This window comes from Cyprinus carpio, chromosome B10, assembly GCF_018340385.1.
Source record: "Cyprinus carpio isolate SPL01 chromosome B10, ASM1834038v1, whole genome shotgun sequence".
NCBI classification, from domain to species: domain Eukaryota; kingdom Metazoa; phylum Chordata; class Actinopteri; order Cypriniformes; family Cyprinidae; genus Cyprinus; species Cyprinus carpio.
This window is the reverse complement of record NC_056606.1, coordinates 11,639,371-11,660,715: the sequence shown is the minus strand read 5'-3', so window position 1 is coordinate 11,660,715 and position 21,345 is coordinate 11,639,371. Positions and strand designations below refer to the sequence as shown.

Here is a 21,345-nt window from a genome sequence, read left to right as displayed (position 1 = left end):
TGTGAATGAATCATTAAGACTGGGTTTGTGAATTGGATCGACTGATTCATTGAAAATATTTGATTTACAATATTATTTCATTCACAAATTGGACTACTTTTCTAACAAATGTGCCAAGGATAGCTGTGGTGGATGTCATGATTTTCAGTGGACAATGACTCAAATTCACACAAAGCTATTAACCAGTTAATATAGTGTACCTTAAACCAGTTTAGATTACTTTAAACTGGAATTTTCAGCAAAGATGAAGTTGCAGAGAAAATTTGAGAAAAAATAATATATAAAGGGAAAATTTTGGATCGAGACTGGCAGTTCCATGGAGATCTGACCATTCCTATGTCCAGTTTCCCACTATGCCACATTAGGGTTTAGAAAATGTAACGATTGATATGGCAATCCAGAACACACTTTAATTAAAGGAGTCACTTTCTTTTGCAAAAGTATCCATTGGTTGGACAGTGAGAATGTTAATTTCAAAGGGTTTTTGAACAAAAATATTAATTTCAGATTTTATTTTCCTACAGTGAGAGGGTTTGGGATTGAGTAAATGTATGGAACAAATGTTGCCTGGTTTGAGGCAACCCTTGCAATACAGATTCCGTCCATCTTCAGGGATGCTGTTGTACTCTTCTACTTCCCCGTTCATTCTGTACTTTTGATTAATAACACTGGCAGATGGGCGAATTAAAGCAATTTGAAAAATGCCTGCTTCTATTACAACCTGCCTATGGGTCGTTTGAGACCAGCGAAGAAGAGAGCGGAGCCTGCCCCTGAAAATCTCTCCTGCTCTTTTCTTGAATCTTTTGGCCTTAATCACCCAATTATCACCCTGATCCATTAGCCACAGCATTCAGCTCCAACCTCACAGGAGCTCAGCTTTAAATAAACGCACCGGCACAGAGCAGTAGAATAGAAAAGAATGAAATGAAATTTCCACTCGGGAGCGAGAAAAAGGTACTGGGAGCTGTAATTGGTGGGAAAGAGGAAAAATTATACCTCCTGTGAAAAAACAGAAATGCACCGCAGTGCAGGTAGACTCTCACCTCTGCTACAGTGATGCATTGTGGGTAGAGCTTGTGGAGAATGTGATTGGCCAGCATCAGATAGACAAGTGCATCTTCATCCACATGTATCCCGAAGTACTCGCTGTAGTTCCCCGAAAACGACGTGCCTGGGCAAAACCAGATAATTTGACTGTGTGACTCAGAGAAAATGTCCAGTGGGATATGAATTAATGGCATCACAATCTTTTCACAAGTGTAATCATTTTACTGTAATATGTACAGAGCGGCCAAGGTCTCCCATAATTTATGATAATGGTCTAAGAGGGCCTTTCAAATCTATTCATGCAGTTTGTACTTTTCCTCCATGTGCGATAATTCAGAGCTTTATTAATACAACAGAAATGACATGCCTCTTACACACTCTTCATGAATCAATGCATCAAAGCCTTCACATTTCATCTGACTGAACTGATTCAGGGACGTACAGAGGCACTTATACACACACTCGCTCGCTCTACAGACCAATATAGACAGTGACATTTGACATATATAAAGGACACCATTATCTTCTTGAAGTAAATCAAACATTACATGGACACAGCAATGCATATTAAATAAATTAAATTAATCAGTAAGTTTGTCTCATTTTCAGTAAAAATGTTATGTCTTTACATAGGATAAATGTTAGACCTACTTGAGAATGAAAAGCAAAATTGCATTGAGTTGGCTGCATCTGTAATGAATTTTTCTTAGCCTATTGCAAAACTGCTTTTTTCTTTTCTTATTTTAAACATGAATTAAACAATTTAGCGAGTTTGATGGTAGGATTGGAAAACTGGTTAAGTTCATTTCAGTTTTCACAGTAAATCGGCATATAGGACAACTAGTATAGACCGATTCCTGAATGAATGACTCTTATGAGCCGATTCTTTTAACTTTTATACAACACAACCAGTGTAGACTGATTTCTGAATGAATAACTTCTAGTCAATTTTTAAATAACTTTTAATGAATCAGCATACAGCACAACCAGTATAGACCGATTCCTGAATGAATGAATCTTATGAGATTATTCTTTTAGCTTTTAATGAATCAGCATACAGCACAACCAGTGTAGACCGATTCCTGAACAGATGACTCCTTTGAGCCGATTCTTTTAACTTTTAGTGAATCAGCATGCAGCACAAACAGTATAGACCTATTCCTAAATTAATGAATCTTATGAGCTGAATGATTCTTTTAACTTTTAGTGAATCAGCATACAGCACAACCAGTGTAGACTGATTTCTGAACGACTTTGATGAGCTGATTCTTTTTAATTAAACAAATGAGGGATCGGAACTGAAAACATGAAATAAATGATTACAAATAAATAAAGAAAGAAAGAAAGAAAGAAATTTACCTTGATACTTAGATATTTTAACAGGAAAACACCAAATACTATTAAGACAATGATTTGTTTTTACAATAAATTATGGCTTGTTTACAGGTGCAGAACAACTAACCGATGCCATGGTGGTGGTACAGCATTGAAGTCACAGCATCAAACCTGAAGCCATCAAAGTGATACTCCTCCATCCACCAGCGCAGGTTGGAGAGGAGGAACCGCACCACCTCCCAGCTATGGGAAACAGAGAAAGACATTTTCTCCAGAGCTCACATAAAATTGACTCTTGTCTGATGAAATAAGAATCCAAAAATCAATCAACTAGAACACACTCTGGTGCATATAAATACAAAGAAAGAAAGAAAGAAAGGGAAACAAAAAAACGTCAAGCTGTTCACAAAGGACACATTCTACTTGTAATATCTGTTCAATGATTGACTCATCTACCACAATAATGTTTTCGAATTATCTTCATTTGGGAATCATCTTTAATATTTAAATGTGCAATTAATTGTAATTTTTTGTAAATTGTGTTTAATTTGATTGAGTAATTGGCATTTTAATGTAATGATTTCATTTAATTTGATTGACAGCGCTTAAAACATACAATTGAGTAATGGATTCCTTCTCTGATTAAATAGTAGCTGTAACACAAGGTTGGTTGATTCAGCCCAAAAAGACAGATGGAGAGAGAAACAGAGAAACAGGCAGCAGGAGCAGCAGGTTGGGCGGCTGGTGGTGGTGTGATTCCCTGAGGAGAACGATGAACAGTGTGTGAACGAGGAGGAGATGAAACTAACTCAAGACTGAAACCATTCTTTCATGAGAAATAGCACTCTGAGAACAGCCTCCTGCTCTCCATCTATGGCTCTTACTTCTTTCCTTCATCCTTAACCATTTAAATCCTGCATGAAGAGTATTACCCTAATGTCCTAGACCAGGGGTTTTCAAGCATTCAGATGCTATGGATGCCAAAATATGATGAACCCCTTGAAATAATTATATTAATTTCATATACAGCCAAGACCCAATTATTCTGTGCAAGAAAAGCATTGTAGAACATCTCACAACATGTTGTTGTACTATACGCACAACCTACGGCGTAGTTTCGACACAGAAGTATAAATCAGCCTTTAGGGGTCTCTGTTGTATATCTATGGACTGAAGGGAGGCAAGCCTCCGCTGTAACTTTACCTGCAGGTGTCGCTGTTGGACAGTGTTACTTTATAAAAAAAAATGACTTTTATACTTTTTAATGACTTATTTAGTAATATTTGCGATTTATGTTTGTAATATTGATTATTTTGTCATCCAGTTTTTTGAGGAGACACTATATATAATATGTATCCAATTTTTAGCAAGCAAATTGTGTAAATGTGTAAAAAAAAAAAATACAAATATTTTAAGGTAATATGCTAATTCTGACAACCCTAAAAGTGCATTTTGTAAAATGTTTTTTTTTTTTTTTTTTTTTTTAATTCTCAATTTTTTTTCCCCCAGACCCATTATCACCTCCTTGCTGACCCCTAGGGGTCCCCAGATCCCAGTTTAAAACTCCTGCCCTAGAAAACACCCTAAAAAAAAATAAAATAAAAAAATTAAAACCTCTCCGAAGTTTTTACAAAGAGAGGTCTCACTCACCTTTTCTTCAGAATATATAAAATTAAAGTTTTAGTACAGAAACCCACTCCCAGTTGAAGTAAACTGAATGTATCCCCCCGATGCACACAGTGAAATCATCACAGTGTAAAAAAACCCTGATATCCCACTCGCTTTTTGGATGAGGCCCCTGCACGGTTTCTCCTCCTTTCTCAATCCTTCACTCCTGCAATTAAACTAAGTACCACGTTTTCAAAAGTGGGCCTATGAAGCCATCCCAAAGTAAATCTAACTTTCTCGCCGTCCCCCGTCTCGTGTGCATTCAAACATGTGATTAGGTAGAACAGCAGGGGTTCAATTCTAACAACGTTATGCTTTTAATTCTTCGATTTTAACAGTGTTGTAAAAGCATTCAGACTCACCGCAGGAGCGTTCAATTCATTAAAATGCGATAAGAACCTCTAGCATGCCATAGTGTTAAGAAGTACTCGACAAACTAAGTTACTTCACTAGTTTTTTAAACCCGCTGACCACATTCATGTCACGTCCGCAAATAATATCTACAACCACAGCTAAATTTCCAAGCAGGCATTGATGTATTCTGTCCACACTCATAGAGATGTGCTCGAAGTCATAATCGTGTGCTTGCATGCTTGTATGAATACATACGAGAGCGTTCACTGCAGAACATGGCAGCAGACCTTGGTAAGAGTCACCAGGGGTGGTTAAAAGGATATTTGCCTTGGCTTTGTGGAAACCCTGGAGGTGTTCGTTTCAGACCTGTAAGTTTCAGATGTATAACATTTGGACTGACCCAGGACCCAGGAGTGCATAGCTGTGGGCCTAAAGAACTGTATCCCCTACAGAAGTCATACAATACAGCAAATAAACTGTATCATCAATTTAAGATGAGGGAATCTTCAGGGGTCTTATCAAGGACTCTGGCCAAAGTAAAACTTCAGCATTACAAAAAAAAAAAAAAAAAAAAAAAAAAAAAAAAAAAAAAAAAAACCTTATTCACACTTCATAGCCAAACTCTCAAACCCTGCGATCACAACCTGATCTATTGTAATATATAAATATATAAAAAAATAATAAAAAAAAATACAAAAAAATAAAATATAAAATAATATAATATAATATAATATAATATAATACAGTTTATAATATAATATAATATAATAAATTGTAATATATAAATATATTAAAAATTGTTCATAAAATATTCACATAAATTAAAGGAAAACATTAATTAAACAACAACAAATATTTATATTACATAATAGTTAATAATATTATTAGTTTATTTAAAGAACAGGGATCTATCAAAGTTTGGTCATGTTTGTGGAAATGTATCATGGCACAAACAAATGAGATCTGAGGACCTCAAAAAAAAAAAAGTTGATGTTGTTCATCAGGCTAGAAAAGGTTAAAAAGCCATCTCTAAAGAGTTTGGACTCCACCAATCCACAGTCAGTCAGATTGTATACAAATGGAGGAAATTCAAGACCACTGTTACCCTCCCCAGGAGTGACTGACCAAGAAAGATCACTCCAAAAGCAAGACATGTAAAAGTCCACTAGGTTTCAAAGGACTGCAGGCTAACTTTTAAGCAACTAAAAGCCACTCTCACATTGGCTAATGTTAATGTTTATGAGCCCATCATCAGGAGAACACTGAACAACCATGGTGTCCATGGCAGAGTCACAAGAAGAATGCCACTTCTCTCCAAAAAGAACATTGATGCCTATCTGCAGTTTGCTAAAGATCATGTGGACAAGCCAGAGGAATACTGGAGAAATGTTTTGTGGATGGATGAGACCAAAATAGAACATTTTGGTTTAAATGAGCAGCGTTATGTTTAAAGAAATAAAACACTGCAATCCACTATAATAACCTTATCCCATCTGTGAAACATGGTGGTGGTACTATCATGGTTTGGACCTGTTTTGCTGCATCTGGTCCAGGACAGCTTGCCATCATTGATGGAACAATGAATTCTGAACTATACCAGCAAATTCTGAAGGAAAATGTCAGGACATCTGTCCGAAAACTGAATCTCTAGAGAAAGTGGGACATGAAGCAAGACAACGACCCCAAGCACACGTCGTTCTACCAAAGAATGGTTAAAGGAGGACAAAGCTAATGTTTTGGAATGAATGAGTCCAGACCTTAATCCAATTGAAATTTTGTGGAAGGATCCATAGGAGGAATCCCACCAAAATCACAGAGTTGAAGTGGTTCTGTACTGAGGAATGGACTAAAACGCCTACAAACTGTTGTGCAGGACTGATCAGCAGTTACAAGAAATGTTACTTGCAGTTACTGCTGCAAAAGTGGGGCACACCAGATACTGAAAGCAAAGATTCACATACTTTTGCCACTCACAAATATTTAACACCAAATCATTTTTCTCAGGGAAATAAATGACAAAGTATATATTTTTGTCTCCTTTGCTTGATGGGATTCTCCTTGTCTACTTTCAGGATTTATGTGAAAATCTAATTATGTTTTGGGTCATATTCATGCAGAAATATAGAAAATTCTAAAGGGTTCACAAACTTTTAAGCTGCACTGCATATAATTTATATAAAATATAATTCATAACGTATAAAAAAATTAAATAATTAAACAACAACAACAACAACAGCAAATATTTATATTCCATAAATAGTTAATACAATATTTTTTTATTTTATCATTATTTTATATAAAATAGGGACATTTGATAATAATAATAATAATAATAATAATAATAATAAAATACTTTAACATACTTGTAAATTATAATATATAAATATTTAATACAATACATATTATTTATTAGATATAAATTATATATAAATATAATGATTACATAAAATAAGCAATCATTCATAAAATATTAATTAGAATAAAATCTAAAATTCAGTAATAATAATACTAATACTAAAACTAACAATAATAAATACATAAACTTTAATATAAACTGCAGACCTCTAATTCACATAAAAACTCACGTGTATGAATCCACAAAAATGCACAGAAATCCACAACATCTATTGCCATGCATCTGTGAATAAATGAATGGCCATTATAACAATTCAATCTCAGCAAATGCACTCTCCGTTGCCACATCCTCCCCTTTCACACACATACACAGTCTTTCAGTGCAGAGATATAGTCTTGCCGAACACTGATAAAAAGCCATGCATATTATCCTGATATGAAGCTTTCATAAACAGAAGCAGATTGCATTTGTGCATCTGTGGAATCTAACGGGAAGCTGCTCTGATATGATAAGGTTACAGAACCCACAGGCCTGCCTCCACCCTCACCATAAACAGATTAGGACCATCACCTCAAACTGACAAGAAACGAGAGAGAGAAAAGGTGGGAAGCACAATAAGATTCCCACAGAGGCCAAATAGAGATGAGTGATGAATGGTTGTGATAGTTGAAACCCCCACAATCCTTCAACTTCAGACCATTTTTAAACAAATCAGCCTTTTCAAACCTCAAGCACTCCAGCAAAGTAGGGCATTGCTGATGTGTCATGACATCAAACCATTTAATATGATTTTCTTATTGAAATCTTTTAATACATGCCATGTATTTGTGCTGTAGGACAGACAGAGGTGAGAGCGCAGGGCAGACGCTGGAGCCCGTGAGGGTTAATCATTCAGGAGAGCGCTGGTAGTGGTCAGACGGGCCACTGACCAGGACCTGAACTAGCAGATCAGACAAACATCGAACACCATCTGCTCTGCATGTTCACAATAGATGTGTTATACACAGTTAAACACTTCAATCTGACAGTCAAACTATGAGAGCAGCCTCATTCTGCTCGTATGAATTTGACACACGTTGTAAGATGCTGGTTTTTCACCAAAACGCATCTCACAATGAATCGTTTAGTAGAAAACTGACATGAAGGATGCATCTCTCTAAAGAAATGTTAACTAAATGTATGAGAACACATAAGTGTTTCTTTAAATATGAACACTTCTGGCTTTTAATGGATGTTGTTTACTTACTGTTGTTTACATTGCTAATAAATTATAATCATAATGCCATTTCTATTATAAAACAGTCAAACATTAAAGCAAATATTACATTATATACACACACCATTATATATATATATATATATATATATATATATATATATATATATATATATATATATATATATAGATTTAATGTTTTTTTAGTCCGGTGCTTGTATATAAGATAAGTATTGACCAAGTTCAGAGCCTGTCATATGTCGATCAACTTACTATGTTGTGTATTTTAAACAGTTTCAATATGAAAAATAACTTTTATACTGATTCAATGGAAATACAAAACAAAACAAAACAAAACAAAACAAAACAAAACAAAACAAAACAAAACAAAACAAAACAAAACAAAACAAAAACAAAAAAAACGTGTCATGGATTTATTGTATTTTTGGAAATCAAAAATAAATAAAATTTCATAATAAATCTTTTGAAAATCTAAATCTGGATTTGAATTTTTAATGTTATTATAACCTAAATATGCTATGTGAAAGTTTGAAACAGAAAATAGTGGTTTTCATCTTGCCACTTTCTTGGTAAAAAAAACAAAAACAAAAAAAAACTTTTTTTTTTTTAAATGGATTTATTGCGTTTTGGAACCAAACTCTTCATATATATAGTTATTATTTTTAATAAATATATATATATATATATATATATAGTTTTGCATCACAGGAATAAAGCGTTGCATCTCAGTATTAAATTAATATTTTAAAACATATTAAACAAACATATTAAAATAAAAAAATATTTTAAATATAAATAACATTGTATAAATAACAACACAATTTTGCTTTTTACTACTACTACTACTACTACTTCTACTTCTATTACTGTTTACTACTTCTACTATTGTTTTTGCCATATTTGATCAATTAAACTATAAATTGCATTTATTTTAACCAATTTTATTAATTTAGGCTAATTTAATGTATTACCATTATTATTATTATTATTATTATTATTATTATTATTGTAATATTAATTAATGTTACTATTAATATATTGATATTAACATTAATCATTTTTGTTTATATCTTGTGTCCTCAATTTCCCTTTCTGAATTCACTCTTTATTATTATTATTATTATTATTATTATTTATTTATTTATTTTTACCATTCCATCCTTGATAAATTCACAGAAAACTTTAGATAAAAAGGCTAACATTCTCATTCAACCCAACTCTCATTAATAACTGCTCTATATTTCCATAATTTTTCCTGTCATTGTGGATATAATCAAATTAGGATTAAAAAAAATGTTGAAGTGTCTGAGTTTGACCTAAACATATGTTTAACAAAACAACACAAGCATATTCCTTCAAAAATTAGTCAAATAAATGAATAAATAAACATTCAGGCATCTATACAAACCAAACAAACATCTACACAAATGGCCCCTCAAAGCCACTGAACAACAGGTTTTGAAGTGAGAAAGAAAGAGCTCTTGTGCTATGAGTTTAAAATCTAAAAAGAGGGCCGATGGGTTAGTATAACAAAAAGTTGTTGAGTAAAACAAATCTTATTATATTCAGAGCCATAATATTTAGCTACAAAGGTTTCTTTCAGCTCTCTGTGTTTATTCTTTGAGCGCTAGCGTTCTCTCGCTCTTTCAGTTGAGTCCCAAGGATAAACATTGGCAGGTTTGCTGAACTCTCATCTGCAGATAAGCCATAATTGTGTTCATTTGTATGGAGGCCAAATGAATAGTGCAACTCAACATGTTTATGGATTCTGTTCCTGAAGGTCATGATTAATTAATGTTGCTTCTTGTTTTATTTTTTAGTTGAGTTTTGTTTTCAAACGCTCAAAAGTCTTAAACATGAACATTTGCTTGTGAGAAAATATCAAGCTGCAAGATTTGGATTTTCTGAACTGTAAAGTACAATGGAAACAAACAACTTGAAAAAACTTCAAACGACCAAAAAAATAAAAAAAATAAATAAAACATCAAAACAAGTCTAAGAGCAAAATCTAGTCCCTCTATAAACCCCATGCATCTAACACCTCAAAAATCAATCTGGGAATTTCAAGTCTAGTGACAGATGTTAAAGTAACTGCTCTTTTGCTTCATTTAACTGTACAGTATGCAGTGTAAGTGATGCCGATATTCATCTATAGCAATGAAGTTAAGATTTTATGGATTCAGAAGTTCTTTCTCTTTACACATACCCCTTTTTAAATGTACAGTACATATTTAAATATGACATTGACAGTTGTGATACTAAAGGTACATAAAATAATCTCATACAAAGAAAACATTAAGTTAATTATTATTTTACATATATTAATTTAAAATGTAAATTTTATTTATATATTTTAAGACATTAATATTTGTAATTATGCAATCATAAACATTACAAAAAAATCTTAATGTGACTTAATATTCAAAAGGATTGCACTTTAAATAATCAGAAAAAGTACTGAAATAATAATATATCTGCTACTAACTTAATTTTCAATTGTGTGAAGCTGCTTTTCAAGCAATAAGCTTATTTGTCTTACAATTAAAAGTGTACAGCATTTTCATTGCTTTTTACCTTCATTAATATAGGGAAATATTTAGTGGTTTATTACTTTGTTTTATAAATCAGTGTGTTTTCTTGTTTAACTGTCTCTGTTTGTTGTAAACGAACTTTCAGCTTGAATACTGTTCCACTAATTGAGATCCTCATTATTTTTGTGCCAGACTGCTAAATATTAGCCTAACAAACTTCAGTGTAGTTAGTTGTGCATTGCAAATTACCTTGCTGTGCATCTGACAATTTATTTACTTGACTGTAGTTGAACTACTATGAATAATGAATAGCTTGACTAACTACAGTTTCAAATCAGCTTCCTCAATACTGCACAATATCTTGTGCTTTGAGTCGCGGTCTGCACAACAAACACTCGCCAAGAAAATCCTTCATCAACAACATACACGAAATGCTTCAATCCAATTCCTTGAAAATAAAATGCCTGTCCTCAACTATTAGATCAGCCAAGCACGCTGCAGGCCGGCCGAAAGATGGGCGAGGAAACTGTTTATGCTGTATATGTGCAGTGACTATGACCAGACTGATTTCAGAGAGAGAGAAACACAAACTGGGGAACCCGTTCTCCTCACTGCCTTTCTGCCAAAACACTAAATGCAGGAAAGACTGAAGGCTGAATATGGGCTAATTATGTTTGGGTTCAAAAAAAGATTCTTCTCCGCACAAACAACCTGACTTCTCTACCATCTGGGAGACTGAAGAGTCGCTCTCTCCCAGTAGAGTGAATGGAAGTTGCAAAACAGGCCGCTGATTAAAAACGGGCTGCGATCTGCGCTAAACGTGGCCAATCAATAGCAGGAAGAGCAGTCAAGGTCAAAAGTATCCTCATTTACAGACAGAGAACAGAGTGAGACGGAGACAGTGACGGAGAATGTTTAAGTGGATTCAGTGCAGAATCTCATCTATGACACTACTGTGAAAAAATGTTTGCTGCTGAAGGATTTTTTTTCTCCAAAGAAAAAGATTCAATGATTTAAATTAAAATACACAGTTGACAAAATGATGACGAGAAAAACTAGCAAGATTTAAAATCAACATCACGGGATATGACAAGAAAAAAGAACACAATTTAACGTAAAAATGATATGCCAGACTAAAATATAAACTTCATGTTCTTGAATAAATTACACTAAAAACATTAATATTGTGAAATTATTATTACAGTTTAAAAAATTTTTTCTTTTTTAAATATATATTTCAATGAAATCATATGCTGATTTGATGAAACATTTATTATTATAAGTAAAAAACAGTTGAGCTACTTAATATTTTTGTGGAAACTGATTTTTGCAAAGCAAAGCAAAGCAAAGCAATGTAAAGTAAAATTAAAAAATAAAATAAAAAGATACAATAAAATAAAATAAAATATTTGTTTTAAACTAATTTATTGTAGGATTTACTTCAAACTCATTTTAATTTAGAATTTTTATTTAGATTTGCTAATTAATTTCACAAATACAAAAACTTGTGTTGCCTAATATGTTTTTGGAAACTGGATATTGTTTTCCGGATTCTTTGATGAAATCAAAAGTTCAAAATGTGTCCCTTGCAAAAATAAAATAAAATATCAGCGATGGCGGGCTCAAGCCAACAGACAGTTCACGCAAACGCCACCCCGGTGGCATCAGGTAAACTGTGCCCCGCGGCACAGCATTTACAGTAATCCTCTGGCACTCAGGTTTTGTTATTATTTTAATAATATTTAACGTCTCATATAAAAAATTTAATGAATGTTATTATTAATATATTGATATTAACATTAATCATTTTTGTTTATATCTTGTGTCTCAATTTCCCTTTCCGAATTCACTCTTTATTATTATATTCTTATTATTATTATTATTTTATTTATTTATTTTTAACCATTCAGATCCTTGATAAAATTCACAGAAAACATTTAGATAAAAAAGGCCTAACATTCTCATTCAACCCAACTCGCATTAATAAACTGCTCTTATATTTCCATAATTTTTCCTGTCATTGTGGATATAATCAAGTAAGGATTAAAAAAAATGTTGAAGTGTCTGAGTTTGACCTAAACATATGTTTAACAAAACAACACAAGCATATTCCTTCAAAAATTAGTCAAATAAATGAATAAATAAACATTCAGGCATCTATACAAACCAAACAAACATCTACACAAATGGCCCCTCAAAGCCACTGAACAACAGGTTTTGAAGTGAGAAAGAAAGAGCTCTTGTGCTATGAGTTTAAAATCTAAAAAAGAGAGGGCCGATGGGTTAGTATAACAAAAAGTTGTTGAGTAAAACAAATCTTATTATATTCAGAGCCATAATATTTAGCTACAAAGGTTTCTTTCAGCTCTCTGTGTTTATTCTTTGAGCGCTAGCGTTCTCTCGCTCTTTCAGTTGAGTCCCAAGGATAAACATTGGCAGGTTTGCTGAACTCTCATTTGCAGATAAGGCCATAATTGTGTTTTGTTTTCAAGGAGGCCAAATGAATAGTGCAACTCAACATGTTTATGGATTCTGTTCCTGAAGGTCATGATTAATTAATGTTGCTTCTTGTTTTATTTTTTAGTTGAGTTTTTGTTTTCAAACGCTCAAAAGTCTTAAACATGAACATTTGCTTGTGAGAAAATATCAAGCTGCAAGATTTGGATTTTCTGAACTGTAAAGTACAATGGAAACAAACAACTTGAAAAAAACTTCAAACGACCAAAAAAATAAAAAAAAATAAATAAAAACATCAAAAACAAGTCTAAGAGCAAAATCTAGTCCCGACTCTATAAACCCATGCATCTAACACCTCAAAAAATCAATCTGGGAATTTCAAGTCTAGTGACAGATGTTAAAGTAACTGCTCTTTTGCTTCATTTAACTGTACAGTATGCAGTGTAAGTGATGCGACCCCGGACCGTGATATTCATCTATAGCAATGAAGTTAGATTTTATGGATTCAGAAGTTCTTTCTCTTTACACATACCCCTTTTTAAATGTACAGTACATATTTAAATATGACATTGACAGTTGTGATCTAAAGGGTACGTAAAATAATCTCATACAAAGAAAACATTAAGTTAATTATATATTTACATATATTAATTAAAATGTAAATTTTATTTTATATATTTTAAGACATTAATATTTGTAATTATGCAATCATAAACATTACAAAAAAATCTTAATGTGACTTAATATTCAAAAGGATTGCACTTTAAATAATCAGAAAAAGTACTGAAATAATAATATATCTGCTACTAAATTAATTTTCAATTGGTGTGAAGCTGCTTTTCAAGCAATAGCTTATTTGTCTTACAATTAAAAGTGTACAGCATTTCATTGCTTTTTACCTTCATTAATATAGGGAAATATTTAGTGGTTTATTACTTTGTTTTATAAATCAGTGTGTTTTCTTGTTTAACTGTCTCTGTTTGTTGTAAACGAACTTTCAGCTTTAATACTGTTCCACTAATTGAGATCCTCATTATTTTTGTGCCAGACTGCTAAATATTAGCCTAACAAACTTCAGTGTAGTTAGATGTGCATCGCAATTACCTTGCTGTGCATCTGACAATTTATTTACTTGACTGTAGTTGAACTACTATGAATAATGAATAGCTTGACTAACTACAGTTTCAAATCAGCTTCCTCAATACTGCACAATATCTTTTGCTTTGAGTCGCGGTCTGCACAACCAAACACTCGCCAAGAAAATCCTTCATCAACAACATACACGAAATGCTTCAATCCAATTCCTTGAAAATAAAATGCCTGTCCTCAACTATTAGATCAGCCAAGCACGCTGCAGGCCGGCCGAAAGATGGGCGAGGAAACTGTTTATGCTGTATATGTGCAGTGACTAATGACCAGACTGATTTCAGAGAGAGAGAAACACAAACTGGGAACCCGTCTCCTCACTGCCTTTCTGCCAAACACTAAATGCAGGAAAGACTGAAGGCTGAATATGGGCTCATTATGTTTGGGTTCAAAAAAAGATTCTTCTCCGCACAAACAACCTGACTTCTCTACCATCTGTTGCTGTGGGAGACTGAAGAGTCGCTCTCTCCCAGCAGAGTGAATGGAAGTTGCAAAACAGGCCGCTGATTAAAAACGGGCTGCGCTAACGTGGCCAATCAATAGCAGGAAGAGCAGTCAAGGTCAAAAGTATCCTCATTTACAGACAGAGAACAGAGTGAGACAGAGACAGTGACGGAAAATGTTTAAGTGGATTCAGTGCAGAATCTCATCTATGACACTACTGTGAAAAAATGTTTGCTGCTGAAGGATTTTTTTTCTCCAAAGAAAAAGATTCAATGATTTAAATTAAAATACACAGTTGACAAAATGATGACGAGAAAAAAAACTAGCAAGATTTAAAATCAACACATCACGGGATATGACAAAGAAAAAAGAACACAATTTAACGTAAAAATTATATGCCAGACTAAAATATAAACTGCATGTTCTTGAATAAATTACACTAAAAACATTAATATTGTGAAATTATTATTACAGTTTAAAATAATGTTTTTTTTTTAATATATATTTCAATGAAATCATATGCTGATTTGATGAAACATTTATTATTATAAGTAAAAAACAGTTGAGCTACTTAATATTTTTGTGGAAACTGATTTTTGCAAAGTAGGATTTACTACAAACTCAAAAGTAAAATTAAAAAATAAAATAAAAAGATACAATAAAATAAAATAAAATATTTGTTTTAAACTAATTTATTGTAGGATTTACTTCAAACTCATTTTAATTTAGAATTTTATTTTAGATTTGCTAATTAATTTCACAAATAAAAAAAGTTGTGTTGCCTAATATGTTTTTGGAAACTGATATTGTTTTCAGGATTCTTTGATGAATCAAAAGTTCAAAATGTGTCCTTGCAAAAATAAAATAAAATATAGCTGCAAGCAGCGATGGCGGGCTCAAGCCATCAGCGCAAACGCCACCCCGGTGGCATCAGGTAAACTGTGCCCAGCGGGCACATGCATTTACAGTAATCCTCTGGCACTCAGGTTTTAAGGGATCGGCAATTAAGGGGTTAATCCGAAGCATCAAGACTTTGAAATCACATACACAGAACAATATTCATTAAGAAAGTGAAATTAAATGATTAATAAACTATTTATTCGAAACCCTTGCTATTTTCTATTCTAATAAGAGTCTTGGCTGTGGAACACCTGTAATAGAGTTGGCTAGCCTGGATGCAAATAAAGTCATGCCTTTTATTTGTTCCCCTGTTTGGTATTTCACATTCCTGTCACTGAAGCGTTGTGGCCAAAGACACAGAAGGTAACTTAAACAATGTAGTTTAAGTCCAGGTGATCATAAGGGGTCCAAGCACATTGGTTTGTGTAGATGATGCAGTTAAACAATGGACGTGTCTCTTTTCAAGTAAATTATTATGCGCACAACATGAAAATAGATAACAAATATAGTGTCCCTTCTTCACTTTTTCAGTAATGCGTGATAACTTGAGAAATATGTAAATATGAAACATGATACACTTCAGATTTATTTCTCAACTGTTTATGTTTACGTGACTGTTTTCGTTTATATTCGCCAAGCTATTATGTATTTTGAAATAACCTTGTTCTTGATTTGTTCGTTCTTGCCAGAATCAGCGTCCTCTGGAGCTCGAGAGATCGATGTTATTCTGCCCTTAGACAGTCTCGCGCTGTCAAATAGTCTTTCAATTTTCACAATCAAACAGCGCACAAATACCCGAATTTAGCTCTTGTTGTGTTCTAATGGGTGGATTGTGTGCATTCGCGGGTAATATTTATTTTTTAAAAAGCTCTTAAAACTATAAAAATGCTTTTATTGTGAGCTCGTGAGACTGCACGCGCTGAGTGCAGCGGTGATTTTTCTCTCTGGTCTTTCTCACTGATCTCCGGACAGACATCAATTATTAATGAGGATCTGAGCCGGTATGGAATAAATAATAACATATGTTGGTTCAGCTTGTCAGTGTGAATTAAATGTGTATTTATTTGTCCGTTCTCGCCGAAAAAACATCACCGTGTTCTGGAGCGCAGAGCAATCGATGTGATGTTCAGCCCTTAGACAAAGAAAATCTCACAAACACTCATAAACACTCATTTTCATCTCTATAATATGTTCTTCTAATTGTTTTTTGTTGATTCGCCGCTGTGTTTTAATGTAAAAGGCTGTAGTTTCTGTATGTACACTTTTTTTTTTCCCTTCAAGTGTTCAGACGTCGAGCTCGCGCTGTCAGACAGGCTGCAGCAAATATTTCATTTTAACATGTTAACAGCTCACAAACATCTGAATTTAGCTCTTGGTGTGTTCTAACTGGCGGATTGTGTGCAATCGCCGTAATATTTTATTTTTAAAAGTGGTCTTAAACAAGAATAAACTCGTTTGTTGTGAGCTCGTTGAGACTGCACGCGCTGTTCGGAGCGGTGACATATCTCTCGTCTATCTCTCTGTTCTCTGTCGCCAGACATCAATTATTAATAAGCCCTGACCCGCTAATAATAAGATATGTTGGTTTCGCTTGTCAGTGTGAATTAAATTGATTTATTTAGTTGTATTTTTAACCGATTTAAAAGTGAAACTAAGCGAGACTCCTCCCTCTCAGTCCCGGGAATTGCTCCTGTAGAGGCGCAATTTCTCTCAGACAATGAAAGTCTCAGCACACATACATTCCTCACACAGAGCCAAAAATCCATATTCAAATCAAAATAGCCGACTTCCTGTTGGTCGTAGCTAATGACTGTAAATTAGAAAGTTGTCCGTCTTAATAAGAACAATATATGCACCGAGTTTGGTGTCTGTAGCTAAAACTAAGCCCCCCACTTTTGACAAAAGGTGGCGCTATAGAGTCCCTCCACCACGCCCTTTTATGACCTTTTGCCAGTGTCTAGCTATCATTAATACTGATATGTGTTCTGAGTTTCATGAAATTCTAAGCATGTTATCTGCCTCAAAATCAGAATATATTATACAGAAAAATATTCCAGTTTGATATGTTGCCATGGCAACACTATATTAGATATCAATATCCCCTCAACAGTTTTACATGGGGCCGTGTTTTTGTCATAATTCTGATGAAGTTTGAAGCAAATTGAGTAAAAATTAAGATGCTGAATTCAAAGCATTTTGAAAATGACACACTTCCTGCTGCCAGTTGGTGGCGCTATAATTTTGACTCCTAATAGTCACAAATATGCGATCGGCATCATACAACGAACAAATTGATGAAGTTTAATTAAAATCAGGAAATGTATGTGGATGTTATTAGACACTTCCTGTTTCTCATTTCTCGCCATAATTTCAACGCCTCGCCACAAGCAAACCGTTCGAGATATCAAAAATCCCCTGGCAATTTTGCATCCCCAATGTCTTGAGATCATGTTGACCAAGTCTGGTGGCAATCGGGTAAAAAAACCTATGACAAGTATATCAAATTCCAGAGCATGCACTTTTTACATAGCTCTAAATAGCTGACTTCCTGTTGGGCGGAGCCTATGACATGCAATACGAAGGTTGTTCAGCACAATGCGATCTATATGTGTACTGAGTTTCATATGAATACGTGCAAGTATGTTTGAACTATACATCAACATTTCTGACTGTGTTCCAGGGGGCGCCATAGAGCCCCTGTGCCACGCCCGGGTCTCAGCCTCTGCAGCCTCCTAATGGCCACAGATTCTAAGGTGTGTGCAAATTTTCAAGAGTTTTTGAGCATGTTAAGGGCCCCAAAAGCCCCAACAACTTTGACGAAAAATAAGAATACTAAACCCTAAATAGCCAACTTCCTGTTGGGCGGAGCCTATGACATGCAATACGAAAGTTGTTTGGCTTGATGAGATCTATATGCGTACCGAGTTTCATACGTCTACGTGCAAGTATGTATGATATATGGCCCTCGATATTCCAGGGGGCGCTGTAGAGCCCCTTTGCCACGCCCGTGTATCAGTCTCTGCCCGGCCCTAATGGCCGCAGGTTCCAATGTGTGTGCCAATTTTCAAGAGTTTTCGAGTATGTTAAGGGCCCCAAAAGCCCCCCCGAGACGTTGGAAAAAAAATAATAAGAATAATAATAATAATAATAATAATAATAATAATAAAAATAATCCTAAGGAAAACAATAGGGCTCTCGCCCTCCAGGCTTGAGCCCTAAATAATAATAAAATAAAATAAAATAAAATAAAATAAAATAAAATAAAATAAAATAAAAATAATATAAAATAAAATAAAATAAAATAAAATAAAATTAAAATTAAAAAAAGAAAGAAAATAATTGTTTGTAGGACTTCAAAACAATTTTCATTTAGATTTTTTTAATTCAGATTTGCTAGCAAATTTCACAAATAATATAAAGTTGAAACAACACATTATTCATTATTTTTTAGTTGAAATTTAGGTGATAACTAATAACAAGTGATAACTTATGATAATTAATCACAGATATAATTTTAGACAGTGCATATACTGTATATATATATATATATATATATATATATATATATATATATATATATATATATAAACAAAATAAAGAATTTTTATTTCTGTTTGCAGATCTGGAAGTTGACCATAAGAAAATGTATGCAGATTAAGTCTACAAATCATTTAACAAAAGTGATAGAGAGTTATACGGCAGCAAACCTCGCACCCATTAGATCAGATTATTGACCAGGGCATGATGGTGACACAATAATTCAGTTTCTATGAGTCACACACAAAAGCCCTGGGTCAGACCTGAAGGCTTAAAATAGCAGCAACTTTAATTGCAAATTGCAAATGAGGGCCGGGGTGAAAGGTCTAAATACAGCTTTAATTCACTGCTCTGATTTTCTGAAACTCAGCACAAGGGCACACGGGAATTCGAGGAGGAGATGTTCTGACTTCTCTACATTTCATCTTCCTGTGCATTGATCTCTTGCCCTCCTGACCTTTTTTTCCCTTGTTTATCCATCTGTTCTCAAGCTCTTTGTAGATGCTTTGTTCACTCAGATATAAGGCTGGCAGTACAAACTTTCCAAACTTTCATATCACGGTAATGTTATATATTACAACATAGATATTTTCACAGGAAATTACAGGAAAAAAGAGGTTAATAATTTAACTATCCATGTGTGATGGCTTTTTAGATAATCAACTGAATTTTGTCATTTAAAAAAACTGAAAATACATCTAATTTGATTATTTTTTTCATTTCTCTGTTCATTAGTAACTTAATGGACACAAACCAAAACACAATGATAAGCTAACAATTATTTTGATGTTATTGCCAGTACTGTAACAACAAACGACAGATGTTACAATTCTATTGTGATTAAATTAATTAAAAATAAATTACTAAAAAAGTTAATTTAGGCATCACAACACTGTAATGAACAGCATGATCACAGTATTAGATTTTCTAAAGATTATATTTAATAGTATTATTAAATTTTTTTGTGTTTAGATTAATTTGATAAATCAATTACAGTAGATTGAAGAGTTAGATGATGGTAAAGGTAACCTAAATGTAAATAGGACAACCAACAAAAATGTGAGATATGTGACAAATTCCAAATAGATCTTTAAAACAAAACAAAAAACTAAACTAAATTAAACTAAACTAAACTAAACTAAACAAAAAAACAAACACAAAACACAAAACAAAACAAAACAAAACAAAAAACAAAAAACAAAACAAAACACAAAACACAAAACAAAACAAAACAAAACAAAACAAAACAAAACAAAACAAAACAAAACAAAAAACAAAACAAAAAACACAAGTACTGGTGTATTTCAATTGATTTTTTTTTTTTTTTTAATGGTTTATGACCATTTATGAGCTTTTCACAACTGGAAACACCGCAATTATTCCAGTAAAGCACCTTTAATTTTAAATTAAATTAATTGAATCAAATTAAGCTGAACCAAATCCAACCACATTAATTATAAAGTGCTACTCCAGACAGAAGAAAGCAAACCTGCCTCAGGAATCATAAAAACGAATCCTCACGAGTGTTACTGTGAGCTTTGATATCCCACATGCCGTGTTATGATGACCCGCGGAGCATTAGGCAGCTCTCTAAGAGTAAACCATACAATCCCTTTAATTAGTTGTGGATCTCAGGCTGGGCTGCAAGTTGTCGTTGATTGTTTTGGTGTCAGTGTTGGTTGTGAGATTTGATAGGATTCAGTGAAGAGGCTCAATTAATCCGACTGTCAGCTCAGAGAGCAGCCAATCAGCAACCAGACAACAATGTAACACTTCAACAGGCCACTAACAAAGGAAAAAAGAAGACAGTTGATAAAAGGAAGGGATTAAAGACACAAAAACATGTCCACATGGACTCATGCTTGAAACTTGTTGGCCATCTTACATCAGGAGAAAGAACGACAGAGTGGAAGAACAAACTTGACAGAATGTAAAAACAACAACAACAACAACAACAATGGGTTATGTCTATAATAAAATGGTCAATTATAATGTTAGTCAAAGCTAACAATAATTTAGTTATTCATGAGTATTTATCATCATTTCAACACCTTTAATTAATTAGGGAAGCATTTTTTGATGTAACTTACCAAGCTAGTCACCACTGTTTCCAAAACAAAGATTAACATGGTCGCATCTCTGTCGTTTGAATCTTGTTGGGCTAAAAAAATTTAGGACTGTTAATGGCATAAAACATTAGTGGTCGTATGTTTTCTTTTGCAAATTGATTGATTTGATATAATTCATTTTCAGATTATTATAGTTAATTTACACACACAATACAAAGCTGTTAAATCTTTCCCTGCCATTGACGAGTTATTTCGTCTTTTAAA

The 21,345-nt window shown here is 33.5% G+C and overlaps 1 protein-coding gene across 2 annotated transcripts in view; it reads right to left on the bottom strand.

Annotated features, from left to right (window-relative positions):
• Positions 1-21,345, bottom strand: part of gbe1a (glucan (1,4-alpha-), branching enzyme 1a) — a 146,373-nt gene that overhangs the window by 70,609 nt on the left and 54,419 nt on the right. For both annotated transcript variants that reach the window (XM_042732506.1, XM_042732507.1), the window contains 2 exons: positions 2,510-2,625; positions 1,044-1,171 (listed from right to left, as the gene is read on the bottom strand). In XM_042732506.1, the coding sequence (XP_042588440.1) occupies positions 1,044-1,171; positions 2,510-2,625 (244 nt within the window). The remainder of the gene's footprint in view (positions 1-1,043; positions 1,172-2,509; positions 2,626-21,345) is intronic.